This window comes from Electrona antarctica, assembly GCF_951216825.1.
Source record: "Electrona antarctica genome assembly, chromosome: 12".
NCBI classification, from domain to species: domain Eukaryota; kingdom Metazoa; phylum Chordata; class Actinopteri; order Myctophiformes; family Myctophidae; genus Electrona; species Electrona antarctica.
This window is the reverse complement of record NC_136793.1, coordinates 37234180-37257333: the sequence shown is the minus strand read 5'-3', so window position 1 is coordinate 37257333 and position 23154 is coordinate 37234180. Positions and strand designations below refer to the sequence as shown.

Genomic DNA, 23154 nt, shown 5'->3' with positions numbered 1-23154 from the left:
TTTTAAAAAAACTGCAGGCCTGGGCCATGGCTCAGTGGTCCAGGCACCTCGGCTGGTAATCCAGTCTGGCAGTGTGCCGCGGGTTCGACTCCCGATCCCGACGGCCTTTACTGCATGTCTTCCCCCCCATCTCTCTCCCCATTTCCTGTCAGCCTACTGTCTGTCCCTCCATAAAAAATATATAAAATAAAGGCGAAAGCCACAAAAAAACATACAAAAATAAATCATAAAAATCTGTGCAAACCTGGATGGGTTAAAGTGCAAGTAGCCAATACCTCCGGCTGTTACTGAGGTGTGGGAGGTCACCTCCCCCTCATTTTCCAAGATTATTCTAGATAGCCCGAAGTGAACCTGATTTGCAAATTATGATTTTATATTTACAACCCCTTTTTCCTGACATTTCGGCTACCATTGCACCTTTTCCTTTGCCTTCCATATGTTTTACTCTTATGCAGCACCATACAGTACAGCTTCAGTTCAGTTAGCATGTTCAGTATGCCTCATTATTTACATACAGTACAGCTTCAGTTCAGTTAGCATGTTCAGTATGCCTCATTATTTTCATTTTATTCACGTTTCATCAGCAGCTGGGTTTGTAAATACAGACGAGACCAAGCATTGACACTTTGACAGCATTCTACAGTGTTACACAATATTCTTGATTTAAGAAACACAAGCTTTTATTGCTCTTGCACAATAAAGAAAGGAAGGATGAAATCGATCAATTAAAAGACTTCTTTCTGTCTTTTCAGACTGAATTAACTTATTTATTTATTAATTATTATCAGCCTAACTCAGTGGAATATAACAATTTATAAATAACAATTTCTGTAAGATATAGTTCTCCCAAGTCCCAACACTTCAGTCCTTGTTTCCCTAGTAACTAGTGTTGAAGGGCACTGCACAGTTTTGCAATATGATTGCTGTGACTGAGCGCTGCCAAGTCACTCTGCAATCAAGCAGGAACATGCCATATGGAGTGTGTGTGGCAACATTTAGAAGTGTTTGGCCATTTGCAACATATGTAAGTGAAACTACTGTTTTCTAAAGATATTTTTTTGGCTTTTTCTGCCTTTTTATTGATAGATTGATAGTAGACTGACAGGGAATAGGGAGAGAGATGGGGGGGAGATCGCGAGACTTGGCGAGCTCCATGCAAGTGGATGGAGCTCCATGCAAGTGGATGGAGCTCGTGATAGACGAGAGTTCACACTTTACGGCTGAAACACGGCAACGCCGTTACCATGAAGTAAAGTGTGACACTTAACATACTGTTGACATTATGGAGAGAAGATAAATGTCAGGTGAAAGAAGCGCTTTCTTCTTGTCTCCGTTGTGTTTCCCCCCCCCACCATATTAGTATGATTGTTATTTTCGTAGCGTACGTGTACGTGTATGTGTATGTGTCACAACCTCGCGCCTCGCAGATCTAAGGGTCCATTTGCTTACCAACTCTCCAAAACCACTAGTATGGATGGATAGTGTCACATTCCGTGACCTGTTCTGCATTTTGCATGTGTTCCTTGGTTTTTAGTTATTTAGTGTTTTACTTTACTGTTTTCCTGTGATTTTGTAGTATTGTGTTCCATGTTTCTTATTTCCAGTTAGAGTTGATCTTGCACTGTGTACCTTTATTTTGTAGTATTGTTTTGTGCCTTCCTGTCTGCCCCTGTAGTTCTGTACCTGCCTTGTCTCACCACCGGTACTGTGATTAGCCTATGTTTTGTACTTGTGTCCTTTTAGTCTTAGGTGGTCTTTACACGAGAACAGTGTTCATAAAAAACGGTAAAATAAAGTATCGTTTGCTGGTGTCCCTTTAGACGAGAACGGTGTTTTCAGGAGGTGAAAACGCAACAAAGTGAAAACACCTTCCAGAGTGGAAATCTTTGAGAACGCTGTTTCTTCCCGTCTCCATGTAAACAGGCAAAACGGTGAATCTGCAAAACTTATGACATCATGGCTCACGTTGGCTCACAGCGCATATGTTTATTACATTGATGCAGAGCCATATAGATGGAGTTCCTACAATGAACAAGCCTCCCTCCTTGCCTACAAAGTGCTGCTCATCAGCAATGGTGAATGTAAAACCATGATGTAAATAAAAAGCCTTGTGATAGGCGGCAGCAGCGTTTATGTATAGCCTAATGTATTATGTACTAATATATAACCATCCCGTGGCGCGCTCTGCCTGCATGCTCTGGGCTGCCTGTCAGCCTGTGTGTCACTCGATGTGTTAGTCGAAAGCAACCCCGTTGTGGTCTGGAAGCGTCATTCAAAACCCTGATAGGGTTGCGTGAAGGGGAAGCTACCTGGTTCTTCTTCTTGTACGTGGGTGACTGGTCTTTGGCAGCCCGTTACCGCCACCTAGCGACATTATAGCGTTTTCATAAAGTGTGCGTTCTCGTGTAAAGGGTCAATAAAAAATGAGAACGCAACGGGACTTTGCCGTTTTATCTGGAGACCGTTGCCGTCTAAAAGAGGCCTTAGCCTATCCCTGTGTTGATTGTCAGTTAGTTTCACCTGTGTCCTGTTACTCCCTGTGTCTATATATACTCCCCTGTTTGTTAATTTCCTTGTCGGATTATTAGTGATAGTCACAGTTTTCAAGACAAGTTATCTCATAGTTATCCTTGCTCCTCGTGTTCCTTGTTTTTTGGTGTTAATAAACACTTTGAACCTTTCCTGACTGTCGTCCTCATGCATTTGGGTCCTACCGTCTCTGGTCTCGAACTGTGACAGATGGATAGATAGAATAAAACAATCTTTTAATTAACAATCTTAATTAACGTGCTAAGGTAAAATACGAACGAGCTTGTGTAATGTCACTTCCAAGTTCCAATGCTTCTCATACGAGGAAATCAAGAATCACTTTGGCGTTTCCATTCATGTTAATGCCTGAACCACTGTACTCTATGTTAAAAACGGATCAGCACGTCAGTAAGACTTAGCTGATGACGATGTCGTCTACATTTTCACCTGATTTTCGAGCGATGGAAATAAGCCCCAACGCCCCATTGAGGGCTTATGATCGGGTAGGGTAAACAACTGCAACTAAAAGTGAGAAAGCCTTCTAGCACGAAATTCTCCTTTAACAAGTACATTGTTAAATATATAAGGTTTTTCAATCCAAAATTATAAAAAACGATATTTAGAGATAATTTTGTATTCTTCTAAATTGATCTTATCTGGCATGTAAACAAGTGAGGAAAATGAGAATATAAAATGTGGACCTACAATAATTGTTACGGTGTAGTCTTTGTGGCTGTTACTATATGAACACCATGAGGCTAACTAGGTGACATACACCTATAGACAGCCCTAAGCAGCAGCAGCATCATGGCTGCCCTCCTGCTGTGTGTGGGCTGTGTCTATAGGAAGCAGTTACAGTTGGTGTAACCTTTCTCACTGCCCGTGGCTCCACACAATGCCCTTGGGGCCCAGCATGCACTGGAAGAACAGGAGAAATAGAAAAGAAGAAAGATAGAGGAGAGGAGGAAGTGAAGATGGGAATGAGAGTGCTGCTAGTCAATTAACCTCAACCCCCCGCCCTGGAGCCAAGTGGGCGGTCTGACACAGTCAGTGTTATAGAGTGTAATAGTCAATGTTATAGCGTGCAATAGATAGACGGATGAACAACATACAATAACATTGTGTGTGTGTGTGTGTGTGTGTGTGTGTGTGTGTGTGTGTGTGTGTGTGTGTGTGTGTGTGTGTGTGTGTGTGTGTGTGTGTGTGTGTGTGTGTGTGAGGGGCGGCGGTGGCTCAGGGGTAGAGTTTCTATTACTCTGTGCTGATCACAACGCCAAAGAAAAGTCTTAAGTGTGGAGCCAAATATAGTTTTAATGAGATGTGAAGTACGACAGGAAAGTTTATCAGTATGCCCTGTTTGTCTGATGCTGCTAGCTGGCAGGGCGGGTAACTATTGTGGCGTGCTGTGTTGGGTTCTGGTGTGTGTGTGTGTGTGTGTGTGTGTGTGTGTGTGTGTGTGTGTGTGTGTGTGTGTGTGTGTGTGTGTGTGTGTGTGTGTGTGTGTGTGTGTGTGTGTGTGTGTGTGTGTGTGTGTGTGTGTGTGTGTGTGTGTGTGCGCGCGCCACACACACATTATGGTGTTAATGAGCCAATACCAGGGTGTTGCCTTCATCGGGGGCCTATTGAGCCGTTAATAAATAGCCTGCACGCACGCACACACACACACACACACACACACACACACTAGATGCCCTGAGTGCAGCGGTGACAGGTCAGGAGCTAACCTAGCATCATCCACTGGGGCCAACAGGGCACGGAGCAGCGGAAGGAAGCATGCAGGGCAGAGTGCACGTGCCTCTGTAGCTCTCCCGCTGCACTCGTGCACACTCATCACAGCGAGCACGCACAGCACTGACAGCACAAGGTCAGACAGAGAAAAGGAGAGAGGGACAGAGAGGGAGAGGCAGTGGAAAAGCGACAGACATCCAGATAGACAGAAAGATAGACACAAAAAGCGAGAAATCAGAGTTCAAAATATTATTTTCGAGAAAGACGCAGAACGTGTATACTGTTTTATTGCATTATAGAAACGTCCTAGATCTGTATTTTAACTTTTTATGATTTGTTTTCTCATAAATGAATGCCCTACTTTGTCATACTACAGTGACACGCCGAAGTATCGATAATAGCCGATTACAAGCTCAAACACCACCCATTTTGAGCTTGTAGTTCTACTATTTATGCTTTTTTTTTATTTCAATCCTGAAAAGTAACAGTTTTGGACATGGTTTCCAGAGAGAGAGAGAGAGAGAGTGAGAGAGAGAGAGAGAGAGAGAGAGAGAGAGAGAGAGAGAGAGTGAGTTACAGTTTATTCAGCCTGTAGAGAAATCCACACAATGAAATCCTGTACTCACAGCTCTGTGAACAGCCAAGTGTGTGTGTGTGGGAGAATAGATGGGCACCATGCTGTATACGTTTAAAGAGTCGAGAGAGTCAAATGGAGTTGAACTCTGACCTTTCCCTCTCCTCTAACCTACACTGTAGAATCCCAAGTGTCAATCGAGAGTGTATGAGATTCGCTCTTACAAATGGATAGATTAGATTCACATTTTACTGTAGGTTTGACTGTGTGTACCAGATTCCTGGCAGAAGAAACAAATGGGAGACAGTGCAAGTTCGTTCTTTGTTTTAGTGTGTTTGTTCGTAGGCTCATTTGGCGCGGCTTTCTTGTTAACAGATGCTAAGTACACTGATATGAAAGAGAAAATGAACTAGGTTATACAGTGGAGGGAAGTGTGCTCGTTTCATTATTTGCAGCAGTCTTTCATAAGCCGAATCTATTTGAACTGCCAGATAAATTCACAGTAGCGAGGAGTTTGCTGTGGTGACGTAAACCAGATAAATAACCAGATAAATTCACAGTAGTGAGGAGTTTGCCGTGGTGACGTAAACCCTATACTTCTTTGACCGGGGTCCACCAGGGGTCTATACTGGGACCCGTCCTTTTTCCCTCTACACCACAACTCTTCGTGAAAACACCTGATCTACAAGCTCACAATGTGAAAACCAACAGACATATTCAGCAAAGAAAATGATAATATAAATACATATAGAGAGCCCATTTAGAGATTACACTGCACACAATTTAACATACAATATATGATACAATATGATTATGAGGGACACAAGCATTAAACTAATTGAGGTGTCAAGATGACATGGTAAGTTAATTCCCAAGTGCTATTTAATCATTTTATTAACATTAACCTGTGAATAAATGGCAAAACACTAAGATTGTATTTATAATTTTACATTAAACAATGTAAAAAATAACATCCGAGGTTTCAAGATTTTAAACTACTGGTAACTTAAAGTAAACTATGTCAGTTCCATTGATCCAAGCTGGAACAGAATCGATTGATTGATCATTAAAATAAACTTGCTCTGCACGCAGCCCACATCTATAAAGTGGTCAGATGGGTGGGCCATGATTGAGATGATTTGAGATTTTCAAGTGGGCCTTGCAGATCCAGAAAAGATTGAAACCCACTGCTCTAAACATCTCTTTACAGTATGTAGCCTTACCACACTGTTTGAATAACCCCATGGACCCACAATTAGCCATAGCCTATGGCTACACACCCCGTAATGTGAAATAAATGGCTTTAAATATCAATAGAATGAGCTATTCTACAAGCTCACGACTTGTAGATTAGCTATTTTAGGTATTTTGCTGGAAAAATGGCAATAATTAGTTTTTTATGCTTTTCAATTTGCCTCCTGGTACCCCCTGGGGGGACCAGTGAATTAGACAGTTGCATGGGGAGGCACATAAAGGAAGACACGGATTTGATTAAAAGTCAGCTTGGGGGCACATGTGGATCCAGAACAGCACTATCACCACCACGCATGGGGAACCAGAACACCACTATCACCACCACGCATGGGGAAATACATATCAGTTCTCCTGCACATGTATCCACCATATGGCAGACAACCAGGCGGACAGCAGGCCAGACAACTCAAATCTGATTAACTCCAAAAATGACAATCTCTCTCTCCAATTTCACCTCATCTTATCTTTTCTGGCCCGCGCTGGCTCTTCTATCATTTACTCTGGTCTGAACAGGTGTTTGGCCCACAGTCAGACAGCGGAATCAGTTCCATTTTTATCTGTAATCAGCTGCAGCGCCCCTGGCCGCGGGCCGGCGATGGAAGAGATCAGAGCCACGGTGACAAGAATTATCAGCCTGGCCGCGCCTGACCAGCAGAGTGTGACTTGGAGTAGAGCGAGGGAGGGAGAGGAGGGGAAAGGGGGCGAGAGTGGTACGGATGAAGGGGAGAGAGGGAGAGTTTTAGAAGGGATGAAAGGATGGTAGAAGATATGGACAGGGAGATGATACTGTGATACAGTATGTGTGAAAGAAGACATTGTGTCGAGGGAGTTCGAGAGAAGAGGAGGGTTATTTGAGAAGCGAACTGGGGGAGGGAGGGGTGTATACTGATTTATACTTGGTTGCACACATTGTGTGGTGTACCGAAAATAGCCAATATTATGTGACATGTTGTGAGCTTGTACATCTGCAATTTTGGGTCTGAAACACTGTGTGCAACTGAGTATAAATCACTGCTAAGGATGACAAGAACAAGAGATATGGAGAGGCAGAGAACAAGAGAGGATAGATACAACAATGGAAGGGAGTGGAAGGAGGGACGTCAGAATGATGCGAGCACCAGGGCCACAGGGTCTACCAGAGAAGGCTGAGGACAAGTCAGGAGCTGATGGGTGGTGCTTGGAGTGGAGCGGGTGTTGTATTGCATTGAGGGCCTGTGGGTTAAAGTGGTGGTGGGAATTAAATGCCAATCACCATGTGAGAGTAAAATCGATTGGCATTGACTTGGCTCAATCCTGTGACTTCTGCTCACATCGAGTCTCTGCTGATTGTTGATAATGGTTATTGCACCCAATGTGTGGGTGAGTGTTTTGTGCTTCGAGGCATGAAAAACTGACGACAGACGGCAAATGTTGGATTGATGTTGGAATTAAGCAGAGTTTGTGTTTTTTTTCTTGGTGTGGAGGTGGAGGCAGAGGAGGCTTGGGTTGTACGGTCGGTACAGCACACAAGCAACAATCATGTAAGACAGGCGCACACTCAAGTGTTGTACATTTATCTCCCTAATAGAGTCATTATATATTCTCCTCACATGCACATACGTACACACACACACACACACACACACACACACACACACACACACACAATCACATGAAGAAACGGTCCATGCGTATCTTTCTTATGCTCCGTCGAAAATGCAATGGTGGTCGCTGCGGAAGTGGAACGATACAGGAAGGCAGATGGAGGTGTTCTAGAAAATCCTCTAACGTGAGAGTGGATGGGAGCTGTGTTTTTTGCGACCACGTGATTTCCTGGTTTAATTGAGACTCAAGCGGTGAATGATAGATTAGCGAAGAGAGCCATCTGGTGTAAAACCACTGAAAACACATCTTCACGAGAATATCGTCATTCGGCAATGTGAGCCTCGGAAGAATATGATGAGAAATCGTGTCATTGGCAGGCAATGAGTTTAAGGGTTGGTGGAAAGAGTGTTTTCTTTGTTTGAAAAGAGACCAATATTTGAGTTTGTTTCTTCATAGGCTGCTCTGTTCTTTATCTCCAGTGATTCACGGTATAGTTCCTTGTTTTGTTTACTACTTAGATCGTTCCAGGATATATTAATAGCCACTTCTTTAGAGCAAGGACTCACTCTGTCTTTCCACATAGGGAAGTTATTAGTTAATGTTGGCTTAGAAGCAAAGAGGAGGTTGGCTATACCACATGCACAACGATGTGTGTGTGTGCACACGCACACACACACACACACACACACACACACACACACACACACACACACACACACACACACACACACACACACACACACACACACACACACACACATGCATTTTGTGCGTGTTAGCCTATTATGCCCATTATGACCCCCTGGGGCAGTGAGTGCACCTGCAACAAACCTTCATTAGCGCCACACTCTCATTAAAAGTAGATTCATATGGGGCTGTCAAGGGTTCATCTGAGAAGTGCAGTGAAGGTGTTGTGGTGTGGGTGTATGGTTCAACCTTGAAGCTTTGAATAGAGTGAGCAGACGTAGATGAATATGTGAACAGAGATTGAATAAGAGGAAGCTCAGTTCTAAGCTGACCTAGTATGCACTGCAGTGTGTTTGAGGTGGTTTTGGAGTACTGTATGTGGGGAAGTGCAGATTATTGTATTCTATGCCCTAAGCCTTCTGCTGTTTTGAGGGAAACTGGTCATTTATCTTATGCACTCTGAGGCTGAACAAAGAGAGAGATCATCCCTTCAATATTGTATTCATATATTATATTCACTAGCCCTTACCCGTTGTGAGATATTGCCCCCCCCCCCCCCCCCCCCCCCGTACTGCGCCTTGGGTGCGTTTTCGCATTTTTAATTCACTAATAAATTCATTATTAATTTATAATTTGTTAAATTGGAAAAAGGGCTTCGTTAAGACCTCCATATTATTATGGTCAACGCCTGTGTGAAAGGTGGGAGTGATTGGTGCAGGCAGTGAGGAGCTACGGCAGTGTTTCTGACACACAGACACACATTCAGACATTGTCAGAATTATAGTATGATGATGATGATTATAGTATGATGATATGATATATTCAAAACTTTTGCCCAAACTTTAAAACTTTTGATACAGATTTCTTAGATTTCTTATATATAAAATGATAGTTAATGATATTTACTTTATTGATCCTGCAGGGGAATTGGAGTCACACAAAGGCCCAGCAGTTACAGTTACAAGGTTTCAGATACAAAGTAATGAAAGTGTACAGCAATACAAAGGTACGGAAGAATAATAAGAAGCACCGATAAAGAACAACAGTATACAAAAGTATACACCTATAAACAATCCTTCACTATGCAGGATAGTTGTATATGTGTACTGTATACTTTTGTATACTGCTGTGCAGTGCACAAAAACAAAATGGTGTTGAGCTAAATGTATGAAGCAATTTGCTGTCTTTGGCTGAAACAAGCATACTACAAAGCAAAGAGCCAGAATAACTCCAGCTGTGACCACCATATGTGACACATTTTGTACCCCATATCATTAGGGAGTCATCCGATGTAGAAACTGTAGAAACTGCAATACGCAGACTTTACAGCAGCTGACCAGAACGGCCCCTTCAGATGAGTTTATAGGGAGATAATGGCACTCAACGCGACTCAGCACTGGAGAATTTAGGTGGTGGAGGTGTTGGAAGAAAAAGGATAGTGATGACATTTCTGTGGATAATAAAAATGAACAGGAAATGTAAAAAAAAATCCAGCCCGGCTCCAAATAAACTTAAATAATAAATAATACTATTCATTATTTCAGCGCCATTGCTGTAGATGTAGGTCAATTGAAGCCTATTTTTTTATACTACGCTTACCGCCATTGCCGTTGATTAATGGCAATTGCGCTTTTATAGTGCATTCGATCGATCGAGCCATAATGCTACTTACGTTAGCCGGTTAGCTAGCTATGTTGTTGTCACAGCACTGGATCGTCCATCTTAGATCGTCGTCGCCATAATAATCCAAGTTCTATCTGTTTCTTTCAATCGCCTGTATCTCCTATTCCTTGTCCCAGATGGCATTTTTGGTCAAAACAACGTTTCTTTGACGGCACAGAGCCGACGATGTGGAGCTCTCCAGTGCCCCGGTTTGGATTCATCCTACTATAAATGTGACACGTCTCTGCGTGCGTGCGTGTGTGTGTGTGTGTGTACGGTTGTAATGCACGTAACTCGAGAACCGTTTGACCCACCGACTTCACATTTGACACACGCGTTCCACACCCCCACAGGGAGTGCAGTGCCAGGTATCGAGTCGGTCGGACCCACGGTTCTCCAGAACCACCACAAAAGGCTCTGGTCACGCTCTGCCAGTGGGCCTAATGAGGCCAACTCCTTTCACCTGGGCCAGGCTCTGCCAGTGGGCCTAATGAGGCCAACTCCTTTCACCTGGGCCAGGCTCTGCCAGTGGGCCTAATGAGGCCAACTCCTTTCACCTGTGCAATTTCCAGCCTCTGCTTCAGCCAAATGAGGCTCAACCAATCAGGCTCTGCCAGTGGGCCGAATTGATTGCCAAGTACACTTTTCAGTTTGCAGTCTTCACACACACAGGCACACAGGCACATACACAGATCTCCATGTGGGACACCGGCTGACAGTTAAAACGGGTGCAGGTTCCCAAGTTGCATCGTTCCCAAGTAGGCCGGTGGCCGACTGCGACGGGCACGTACAGGTCTAGTATTGTAAACAAGGCCTGTCCAGGCTCCGTTCAGCTTCCTAGGATAATACTACTTCCGGTAGACTGGAAATGTGGCTTTTCAAAATAAGAGCTCAAATGTGTTAATTAATTAATTTCACCTTTATTTCAAAAACAATATTGCATTATTCTACTTACAATGTACGTATGAATTGAGCATTAGTCTGTCGACATCAAAGATATTTCAGTCTACTTCACATCAAACAAAACATCTATTTTGTATGCATAGATCTACTCGCTTGAAGAATCCAACATTTTCTTTGTGAACTGAATATTTACCTTTCAGACCTCCTAATAAAGCTTCCTCCCTACAAACTACCTGAGAAACACAGCATGTGGAAAATATTTTGAGAGAAGAATGACACATTCCATTTAGAACCATGTGATACAGTATGTATCTCTTTGGAAACCCTGCTGGCCTGTAGGATGGAAAGCCACCAGAGAATTCTTCTTTTTTCTTACTGTCTGTCTCAGTAGAAACAAAACAAAAACACTCAGGGGAGTTGGCTGCCCCACTGTCCTCTTTAGAAAAACAACTCTCCCTCTCTCTGCCTGACACGAACGACAACAACAAAGTTCTAAACGCAAACCCTCCTCCTATAGTGAAGTAAACCTTCCCTTCCTTTTCTGACCTTTATGTTTATTGTTTGTTTTTCGTCCTTCTAACGTGTGCGTGTGCACCATGACTGTCCGTGTGTCTTGCACCTCTTGGGTGGACAGTGAGTGTGGAACTTGTCACGAAAGTAATCAAAACCACTCTTGACTCCACACATCATGAACGTACTTTCATTAACCCCTTGCGCAGAGGTGAAACAGCAGTCTTTGCGTTTGTTTGCACCTACGTGAGAGCCTCTGTTTGTATACACATGTGTGTGTTTGAGTAAACTGTGCTACCAGAGCCATTGGCGAGTGCCTGTGTGTGTGTGTGTGTGTGTGTGTGTGTGTGTGTGTGTGTGTGTGTGTGTGTGTGTGTGTGTGTGTGTGTGTGTGTGTGTGTGTGTGTGTGTGTGTGTGTGTGGGGGGGGCGGGTTAGAAGGGTGATGGAGGGATGGAATCAGGGTGCAGGGGAAAGCAGGAAGGAAGGAAGTGGGCTGACCGCCTCTGTGTTTACTTTGCTCACAGAGAAGGGGAGGGGAAGTGAGGGAGGGAGGGAGGGAGGGTCTGGTCACAGAGAAGGGGAGGGGAAGTGAGGGAGGGAGGGAGGGAGGGAGGGTGGGTCTGGTCACAGAGAAGGGGAGGGGAAGTGAGGGAGGGAGGGAGGGTGGGTCTGGGAGTGTTAATGGCTATGGGAGTGTGTGTCATACAGTCAACTGTAACACCCCCAAGCCTTGTTGTCTGCTGACCCCAACACCCACTGACCTCTGTAGAGGATGAGGCCCAGGTCAAAGGTCATACAATGCCCGGAAGGAAGGATAGACGAGATAAGACTGAGCCTATGGATGAGTCCTCTCTCTCTCTCTCTCTCTCTCTCTGTCTCTGTCTCTGTCTCTCTCTCTCTCTCTCTCTCTCGCGCATGTATATGTCAGGAGATCAGGACAGGATGTCAGGAAATGATTGTCAGGAAAGGGGCTGTGACAGAGGAGAGATAGATGGAGAGGAATAGAGAGAGAGAGAGAGAGAGAGAGAGAGATGGTGAGGGACAGTGGTGTCAGAAGAATTCTGGATTGTGTCTTCTCTATATTCCTCCTCTCTCTCTTTCGAAAGCCACATATTCACAATAAACATCTTTGTCTCCTCCTCAGGGACTGGGCTCAACTCCAGATGCACAAAAATATGCACGCACGCGCGCACACACACACACACACTCTCTCTCTCACCGGCACAGGAAAATCACGTTCAAGTGACTGGCACATAATTAAAACACAGAGATCGAGACACAAATCCCATGCAAATTGCATCAAACACGCACACACGGACACCTCCACACACCTGTACATTCACACATATCAAATAAACATTCACACACAAAGATCCACCCACACACACACACACACAGTGACGCATACCAACCAGGCACTATAATCAGAGACCGTTCCCTATTTCTCTGCCTGCGTGTTTTAATGCGCTGCCCATTGTAGGAAGGCTGTGTGATGTTATTAGACTGGCCTGTCCCGTCTCATTAGCTAAACACCATCAGCACACAGCCAGAGAAAACAACACTAATCGTTAAAAGGTGATTTGATATGCCCTGCAGGCATACAAGAGACCCTACCAGTAGAAGAAAGGAGAGGAGATGAAAACAGGGGCATAGATGAGATGGAAGCATAGATTGATATCTGGTATGAGGGAGATACAGAAAAGATTGGGTTGTGAGACAAAGATCGGAACAAACACTGTCTCCAACAAACACTTCTCCTCCGTCCTCCATCCTCTGCTCCTTTTTCTTCCTCTCCCTCTACCCTTTGCTTCTCCCTGTTCTCTCCACACACCCCGCCACCCTGTCTCACTTCACCTCCTCCAGTGTTGATGTGCTGCCTCTCCACTTAATCCTGCTTCCCCACTCCACTGCTACACCTCAGGGCAAAGAGCAGAGGGACTGAGAGAGGAAGATGGAGAAAAGGAGTAGTGATGGAAAGAAAAATATTTGGTTTTCTTCTGTCACCCTGTCTCTCTGTTCTGTTGCTCTCTCTCTTGCTCTCTACATATCGGCTTATCAATCTCCCTCTCTTTCCACCTCTCCTTTTCAGCCCCTGGTTCCTTCCATCTGCATCTCTCCCTCCCCTTCCCTCCCTCCCCTTCTCTCCCTCTCTCTCTCTCTCTCTCTCTCTCTCTCTCTCTTTCTAGTCCCCTTCTCTGCATCTCCCCCCCCCCCCCCCCCCCTCTCTCTCCCTCTCTCTCTCTCTCTCTCTCTCTCTCTTTCTAGTCCCCTTCTCTGCATCTCTCTCTCTCCCATGCGTTCAGTCTGCGTTTGGTTCAGTCAGCATTGACCAGCAGGCCCCTCTCATCGATCCAATAAAGCCTGAAGTCAGGAGCCTCGAAGCTTTGAGCCGTGGAAAGCCTTCACCCAGACCCAACATTTAAGCTAGCTCATTTAACAGCTTGCGGCTTGCAGTGATCTGGGAGCCATGTTGTTTTTCTTTTTTTCTTTTCATCTTTTCCCTAGCTGTATTTTCTTTTTATTTATTTATTTACGCTCAATTCCTTTTGGGGATTTGTTCTTCTGTGGGGCGGCCTTGCCTCCCGCTATGTTAAATGGACTTCATTTATATAGCTATTTTTCTAGTCTTTCCCACCACTCAAATGTGCTTCATAATGTACCTCAGAACAAGCAAGGATTTGATTTGAGCATGTCTGGGAATAGTGGTGAGGAGAGGGACATGGGCACTACTGATGAAGGAATTGCAGCTGGAGGTTTTTTTTCCGTCTAAATAAATACTATTTCAAAGTCAATGTGTTCTCTCCAATCACCACGTATCATCAGAGTAGCACTCTCACTGATACACAACGGCGAGGAAGCAAGAGAGAGAGAGAGAGAGAGAGAGAGAGAGAGAGAGAGAGAGAGAGAGAGAGAGGGTGTGAGAGAGTGTGTATAACCAAGTAAAGAGATTGACCGTGCGCGACTGCACATGCATGCATGCATGCATTTGTGTGTTTGTGTCAGTGTGTATGGGCTTATTGGCAGATTGTGCGCTGCTTGCGCTGCGTGCGCTGCGTGCGCTGCGTGCGTGCGTGCGTGCGTGCGTGCGTGCGTGCGTGCGTGCTGCATCAAAACATCACCTGCAATGTCGCCCTGCTTCTATCATCCTGTGGTCTGGCCCTGTCATACACACCATAACTGTTTTATTGACATGTTCATTAACCATAAGGCAGTTGTATTACTGTAGGTAGGCACGATCACCTCTCTGACTGTCCTTGCCTTGACATTCATTCTCCCTGTGTTGAGATTGATGTCAGCGGCCATTAGCTTTCATCCCTCAGTCTCGCCCGATTCACTGAACCTGCATGATTAGAGTGCTCTGAAGTTGTTTTGAGAAGCTTTCGAGATGTCACTATAGGTCTCAGCACTCACACACATGTACGAGCATGCACGCATACACACACTCACACTCACACACACACACACACACACACACACACACACACACACACACACACACACACATGCAGACACACGTGCGTGCGTGCGTGCGTGCGTGCGTGCGTGCGTGCGTGCGTGCGTGCGTGCGTGCACACACACACACACACACACACACACACACACACACACACACACACACACACTTAAATATACAGTATATATATATAATGCTTCAAATTAATTCTTTAAACTTTTTTTCTGTTTTTTTGATAGGTTGTATGTTGGAGGTTGTGTGGCCTCTCTCCGCCGCTTGGATCATCTTATACTGATCATCTTAGTGGTTCCTTGGGCCTTCACTCAACGCCACTCGAGGCCTCTCGGCGAATGGGAGGTGTGGGAGCCATGGGTGGGACAAAGGTCCTGCTGCTGGTGCTTGTGATTGGCTGGGAGCGTTCACTGTGTCTCAACTGGAACCCTGTCCCGCGCAAGACCGTCCGTTACCACGGTGAGTGGACAGGCCTAAAAATGTTCACAAATCTGAATCTGTTTAATGTGAGATATATTTATTTCCACGTTTTCAGTGCTTCTGTTGTACAGACTGTCCAGCAGAAGCATTTGAGAATTGAGTAAGCCAACAGCCAACGGTCTGTCTCAAGAGACTATAATATTCATGTATCATATTTACATCCATCAATGTGCTGGGCAAAATATCAACATAAATGCAAATTTGTCACACAAGCATGTCGCTCAACAAAAGTGGTATTTTCAACTAAGAATATCCTTTATAATGAGTTAATTCTTATTATATTACATTTTGTTATTGTCTTACTTACTGCCAATTCCTATTGATCATTTGGCGTAGCTTTCCTTGTGTTCTGGGGAGCATGCTGACTACCTACCTTGGACAGTATGGTATTATCCGTATGTGTGTGGCTCCTCATATGGCTCAAAGAACGTTGTTATGGGGATTGCATCGTGCTGTGCACTTCATGAGCATTTTTAATTGAAGGAGTTGTGGAAATGCAACACATTGTCCCACAATTATACATTTGCTTTGTGTGTGTGTGTGCGTGCGTGCGTGCGTGCGTGAGTGTGAGTGCGTGTGAATGCGTGTGAGTGCGTGTACTGTATCTATTTGATGGGTTTGTCTTTGCAGCCGCATCGTGGGAGCTAGCTGTGTATTGTTTCTCATAAAGGAGTACCTTCTACCTTTATGTCTGAGCTGGGCTCCATGTCATCAAGACTTTAAGAATACCAATTGTTGTGTGCTGACAAAAAACACCTTTTCTATGTACGTGAAGCGTTTCCTTTCTCCTGAGGATTAAGGGAATTTTATAGACAGGTCATGAAAGGAGAGATGCAGCGTTTCTTTTTACCTTTGAAAAAAGGTTCATCTTCTCACCTTGGTGTATGTGTCACCGCTCTCTTATTTCATGCCTTTATCTTTCCCTATCTTTTATGCCCCCCCTCTCTCGCCCCATCATCTCCTCTCTTCTCTCACTGGCTTTGTGTTCTTGCTCAACTAGTGAATGAACCCAAGCATACTCTCTGTCTCTCTCTCTTGCTCTCTGGCAGGGATTTTGCAGAGATCTCAGATTTCTCACAAGCTCCCGGAGAGCAGAGGGTATGGAGAGTAGACCCCCCAGCATCTCTCCTCCTCTCTATCTCTCTTGCTTCTAATGGTAGCTCACAGTGGTAATTGTAAATGGTATTATTGTTTTCTCCTTGTGTCTCTACCTGGCATTGCCAGACGTGGGTTGACTGTGTTCACGCACATTGTTCCTGGAGGTCTGATGACGTGAGTGAACCCACGTCATCAGACTCTCTCTCTCTACCCCTCTCTGTACCTCTGTCTATCTCTCTCTACCCCTATCTGTACCTCTCTCTATCTCTCTCTACCCCTCTCTGTACCTCTCTCTATCTCTCTCTACCCCTCTCTGTACCTCTCTACCCCTCTCTGTACCTCTCTACCCCTCTCTGTACCTCTCTAATCCTTCTTGTGTCTTCTTGTTCCATTGTCTCACTCTCACTCCCTCTCTCTCTCTCTCTCTCTCTCTCTCTCTCTCTCTCTCTCTCTCTCTCTCTCTCTCTCTCTCTCTCCCTCTCTCCCCCAGTGGTGGACCAAGTATATACTCAAGTAAACGTATATATACTTTATACTATACTTTTTTCAACAAATAGTGAAAGTATAGTAGATCTACAAGCTCATAACAAGCTTGCAAATTTGCTACTTTCTGAATATTCAGGTCTTGCAGTAAGGGTTGATTCATAAATGCCCTACCACTTCTCAGTGTTCATCTCTCCCCCACTTGCCTTGCATGTCTCTTTCTCTATCATGTATGCCTCTCTCCTTCTGTGGCCATCCTTCCACCCCTCTCTACCCTTCTCTCCACAGTGTAGTGCTGATTAGTGGGTTTGGACAATGTGGGGATATAATGGAAAAATAAACTATTGACAGGCATTCAATAGATGGTTGAGACTTGCCATGTAATTTGCACATGCACGCACGCACACCATGAACACCAGCGAACACATGAAAACACATGCATGTGTACGCACGCACGCACGCACGCACGCACGCACGCACGCACGCACGCACACACACACACACACACACACACACACACACACACACACACACACAGATAGGCTTATACACAGAGACTCACACTCACTGACTCACTGGACTGATGGACAGAGATGGACTGATGAAAAGACAGGAGAAAGAGAGGGAAGTGACAAGGGAGAGAGGAAAAAGTACAATAAGGGGTAAGGGGTAGCGACGGAGGGGAAATAGGAGTCAGGGAGAGAAAGGGCAACGTGACAGAGTTTGAAGCGAGAGAGAGTGCAAAATATAGAACAAGTGAGGGAGAAGGTCATGAAAGAGTGAATGGAAAAATAGAGTGTTACTGTAGATAGAAGGGGATAAAAATTAGAGGAAAACAATGAATGACGAATGAGAGGATGAACAGAATACGAAAGGAAAAGAGAGGCAGAGACAGTGGCAAAAATAGAAGAACAAGAGAAAACAGAGGGATGTAAACAGAGGGAAATAGATGAAGAGAAGTAAGGACAGAAAGAGAGAGACAGAGAGAGAGAGTCCAGTTGCTTAGTGCTTGCTGCCTTAAAAGGACAGAAACTAGGCTGAGACACCAGAGAGAGAGAGAGAAAGAGAGGGAAGGGAGGCAGACAGAGAAACAACAGAAAGACAAAGAAATCACACTCCAACACGAACACACACACACACACACACACACACACACACACACACACACACACACACACACACACACACACACACACACACACACACACACACACACACACACACGCATGCATGTATATTTTATGTCATGTGTAGTTGTCTGACCACTTGCTGTGCACGTGCGTGTATGCGCATACATGCGACATCATGTGTGTAATGCTAGTAGGCTGGTAATCTGTAGGGTTATTTTCTCCCAGGCAGTGCATGGGAGGGTGGTGGGGTGGTGGCTGGTTGTGTGTGCATGGGGGGGGTAGAGATGGGTGAATAGATAATATTTAGGCCCTCCTTCTCCTACTCCCTCTCCACCCCTACAATTATGTGGGGCTTAAAGTCATTTAGGTCACACAGGAAGAACACACACGCACCACGCACGCACGCACGCACGCACGCACGCACGCACGCACACACACACACACACACACACACACACACACACACACACACACAATTTTTGTTGCACTTTATCTCCTCTCTCTCCCCTCCATATATATATATATATATATATATATATATAGTATATGAATGAATAAAAACATATATATATTTCCGTGTCTTGTCATAGGAACCATCCCTTACGGGAGACACTGAAAACATCAATAAACAATATCACATTCATTTCTTGGAAACCAAAGATTGCACAAATAACAATTATTATACCCCAAATCAAAAATAAATATTTCACATAAATGTTTCCTTTGTCCGTTTGTCCCATGCTTTCTCTGAGTACGACTATTATATTTAGAAAAATCCATGTCTCTCTGCGTCACTTAACCATATCAAATCTAGGTTTTTACACCTAATAAAGATGTTTTGTCTCAGCTCATGAAATAAGGGGCAGTTGAAAATTAAATAGAACTCATTTTCAATATATATCTCTGTCTCTCAGATTGACATTAACAGATGTCTTATTGACATGTCCCGTGGAGAAAAACAAATTCTGCTTGTGTCCCTCTCTTTCATTGCTCAGTGACTTTAATGATGTGGCTGGTAAATAGAATCAGTGTTGCCAAAGCTGCTTGTCAGACATTAAATATTCAGCAAAAGCGTTGCTTCAGCACACGCACTGTTCATCAATCTGCTTTTATTGACCGGGAGTACTCCCTTTTCTCCCTCTCACTCCGTCTTCCCCATGTCCCCCCACTCACTGTCTTTGTCCCTGTCTGTCTGCTCCCCCTGTCTGTCTGCTCCCCTGTCTCTCTGCCCCCCCTGTCTCTCTGCTCCCCCCTGTCTCTCTGCCCCCCTGTCTGTCTGTCCCCCCTGTCTCTCTGCTCCCCCTGTCTCTCTGCCCCCCCTGTCTCTCTGCTCCCCCTGTCTCTTTGCCCCCTCCACCTGTCTCTCTGCCCCCCCTGTCTCTCTGCTCCCCCTGTCTCTCTGCTCCCCCTGTCTCTTTGCCCCCCCACCTGTCTCTCTGCCCCCCCTGTCTCTCTGCTCCCCCTGTCTCTCTGCCCCCCCTGTCTCTCTGCTCCCCCTGTCTCTTTGCCCTCCCACCTGTCTCTCTGCCCCCCCACCTGTCTCTCTGCCCCCCCCCCACCTGTCTCTCTGCCCCCCCCCCACCTGTCTCTCTGCCCCCCCTTTCTCTCTGCCCCCCCACCTGTCTCTCTGCCCCCCCCCACCTGTCTCTCTGCTCCCCCTGTCTCTCTGCTCCCCCCTGTCTCTCTGCCCCCCCCTGTCTCTCTGCTCCCCCTGTCTCTTTGCCCCCTCCACCTGTCTCTCTGCCCCCCCTGTCTCTTTGCCCCCTCCACCTGTCTCTCTGCCCCCCCTGTCTCTCTGCTCCCCCTGTCTCTCTGCTCCCCCTGTCTCTTTGCCCCCTCCACCTGTCTCTCTGCCCCCCCTGTCTCTTTGCCCCCCACCTGTCTCTCTGCCCCCCCCACCTGTCTCTTTGCCCCCCCCCACCTGTCTCTCTGCCCCCCACCTGTCTCTCTGCCCCCCCCCCACCTGTGTCTTTGCCCCCCCCCCACCTGTCTCTCTGCTCCCCCTGTCTCTTTGCCCCCCCCCCCCCACCTGTCTCTCTGCTCCCCCTGTCTATCTGCTCCCCCTGTCTCTTTGCCCCCCCCCCCACCTGTCTCTCTGCTCCCCCTGTCTCTTTGCCCCCCCCCCACCTGTCTCTCTGCCCCCCCTGTCTCTCTGCTCCCCCTGTCTCTTTGCCCCCCCCCCCCCACCTGTCTCTCTGCCCCCCCTGTCTATCTGCTCCCCCTGTCTCTTTGCCCCCCCACCTGTCTATCTGCTCCCCCTGTCTATCTGCTCCCCCTGTCTCTTTGCCCCCCCACCTGTCTCTCTGCTCCCCCTGTCTATCTGCTCCCCCTGTCTCTTTGCCCCCCCCCCACCTGTCTCTCTGCTCCCCCTGTCTCTTTGCCCCCCCCCCCCCCACCTGTCTCTCTGCCCCCCCTGTCTATCTGCTCCCCCTGTCTCTTTGCCCCCCCACCTGTCTATCTGCTCCCCCTGTCTCTTTGCCCCCCCACCTGTCTCTCTGCTCCCCCTGTCTCTTTGCTTCTACTGCAGTGATTCAAACTTTTCAGGCTGTGACCCCCCAAAGTAATCATACTTGAACTGGGGATAAGCACTTGGAATGCAGGGATTGAGGCCTTACAATTTGTTTGACTTGGTTCCACTGATAAATATTGTGAAAGTAGCTGATCTACAAGCTCACAACTCCGCCCAATGCGTTTTCTTATATTATTATCCAGTTTGATGTTGCAAAGGGAACTGGCCAGTGTACTGCACTGCACTCACTTTTAAACAGTAGGAACATTGCCAGAGAGTCAGCATAGTTGAGACACCAAGAGGCTTTGATGTGTGTGATTTACCGAGCTACTCACCTGGCATTCATCAACTTATAGAATAGAAAGATTAATTTAAAAAGAATGTGTTCAGTGAACCACAATATATTAAGTCTGAGCAATAAATAGTATCATCATAATATTATGTTATCCAAAATACCAAACAATATCTAATGTCATATCATGATATCAATAATATTGATACATTGCCCAAACCTACAACACACTTAATCCATGTAGCATTTAGAAAAATAATACTAGTATAAAAGTTACATTGATACTGTATCTGATATACTGTCAGGTGGTTTACCACATGTGTCCTGTTGGTCACGCTTGTTTATGATCCCATAGCCGTGAAGAATGGTCCCGCTGTTTATGTCCCATAACCCAGAGGAATGCCACTGGCTAGTTTGTGGTCACGCAACAGCTAGGGAACAGCTGATTGTGAAACAAAGCATCATTTTTGTTATTTATCCCATTTACAAGGGGGTAATCCTGCTTATATAAAATGCTTATTTGAATGGTGTCTGAATGATTATTTAGATAATTACAAGATGTTTAAAGCTTGTATTCAAATAGTAAACGGTCTGCATTTCAATAGTGCCTTCATCCAAAGTGCTTTATAACGTGTGTTACAGTCACACATTCTACACATCCGTACACTGATGGTGGCAAGGCACCAACCTGCTCTCATTGGGGTCGTTCAATGTCTTGCTCAAGGGCACTTCGGCACAAGCCACTGCCGCCATTCACACCTTATACAGTATACATACAGTAATGTGTTTGACCTCGATCAGTGAGTAAGAGAGAGGGAGAGAGGGAAGGAGGGAGTGGGAGTGATGGAGAGCCTTTGCAATAACTAGCCAGTGATGGGTACCGAAACCTGAACACGCTGATTGGCACGCTGCTTCGCGATGCATCGCCAGCACAACGCTGGGCAAGTTCTTAACGTGGCAAAGAGTGCCACCGTGCGTGCGTGCGTGCGTGCGTGCGTGCGTGCGTGTCTTAATTAACATTCTTCACTCAAGCCAAGAGGGTTGTAACCATTACAATACTTTGCAGTGAGTCAAGCTAACAGAGCTAATAGGCTGTATTGTCAGGAAGCCAACGGGCAAAAGTGTGGGATGAAGTGGCATGAAGAAAACAAACACTGTGGAATTGAAAATGTCAAGGTTGCACTTAGTCTTTTTAGTTTCTGTTTCTCGGTTCCACCTCTGCCACTCTCTCTCCCTCTCCGTCTCTCTCTGCAGGCCCTTTTTGGATGACACAAAATATTTTAACATGCGTGGTGCAATTGTGCTACAGTATGTACACTATGCTAAAATGCTCCTAGCTCCGAGCACAACGCCGGTGCTACTGTAGGTGCTAAAAGGCCCTGGATTATATTCATAGGTGTGTTTTGAGCGTTACATTAACCAATCAGTGTTACCTTACCTTTAAAGGTGTACACGTTTAGACCATATCCGTGGTCATCAAAAAATAGGAAAATTCTCATTTGTGTGTTTTTATATCAAAAGTCCATAAAAATAAAAGTTGAATTACTTCCTTAAAGGTGTAGTGAAATGAAAAATACGTTTTTCACACTTTTAGACCATATCCGTGGTCATCATATGGGCATACCTAACAATGGATGCCAAAAAAAATGGCAAATTCTCATTTTTGTGTTTTTATATCAAAAGTCCATAAAAAAACATGTTTTATTACTTCCTGAAAACCAAAATGTGCTGCATGATGACGTGTCGAGGCCCACATCGATAAAAGCCAATAAAAATGAAGCTCACCCGTTTAATTCCCCATATCTCCGCATCCGTCCAGCACAGACTGCACAGCTGCTACTGTAAAAAATCTTCCGTTTTTATTCCCATTCAAGATAACATCCAGACAGTGTATTACTCGGTTTCAACTGAATCACCACGCTAAAATATGTATCAGAAAACATTATAGGGTAGAAATAAGCCACATAACAGTAAACTGGTACAGCTGGCTGACAATCTGATTTGTAAACAAACACACGCCATGCGTAGTGGTGTAGCATAGCTACCGTCCCTAGCTACCGTCCCATCGCCTGAAGGGATGCGACGCTCTGATTGGTTCAGAAACTTCAGACCGGTGTTTCAACTTGAAACAGTTTTAAACTTCAAAATAAAATGTCCACCATTTCCGTTGCACTACGCCTTTAAAACAAAAACGTGCTGCGTGATGACATGTAGAGATACACATCAATAAAAGCCAATAAAAATAAAAGCTCACCCATTTGAT

The 23154-nt window shown here is 45.4% G+C and overlaps 1 protein-coding gene across 1 annotated transcript in view; it reads left to right on the top strand.

Moving 5' to 3' along the window:
• sema4c (sema domain, immunoglobulin domain (Ig), transmembrane domain (TM) and short cytoplasmic domain, (semaphorin) 4C) overlaps positions 1-23154 on the top strand; it is a 116308-nt gene that overhangs the window by 46886 nt on the left and 46268 nt on the right. Inside the window, exon 2 of the mRNA XM_079517049.1 lies at positions 15127-15358. Coding sequence (XP_079373175.1) covers positions 15238-15358 — 121 coding nt within the window. The 5' untranslated portion in view covers positions 15127-15237. The remainder of the gene's footprint in view (positions 1-15126; positions 15359-23154) is intronic.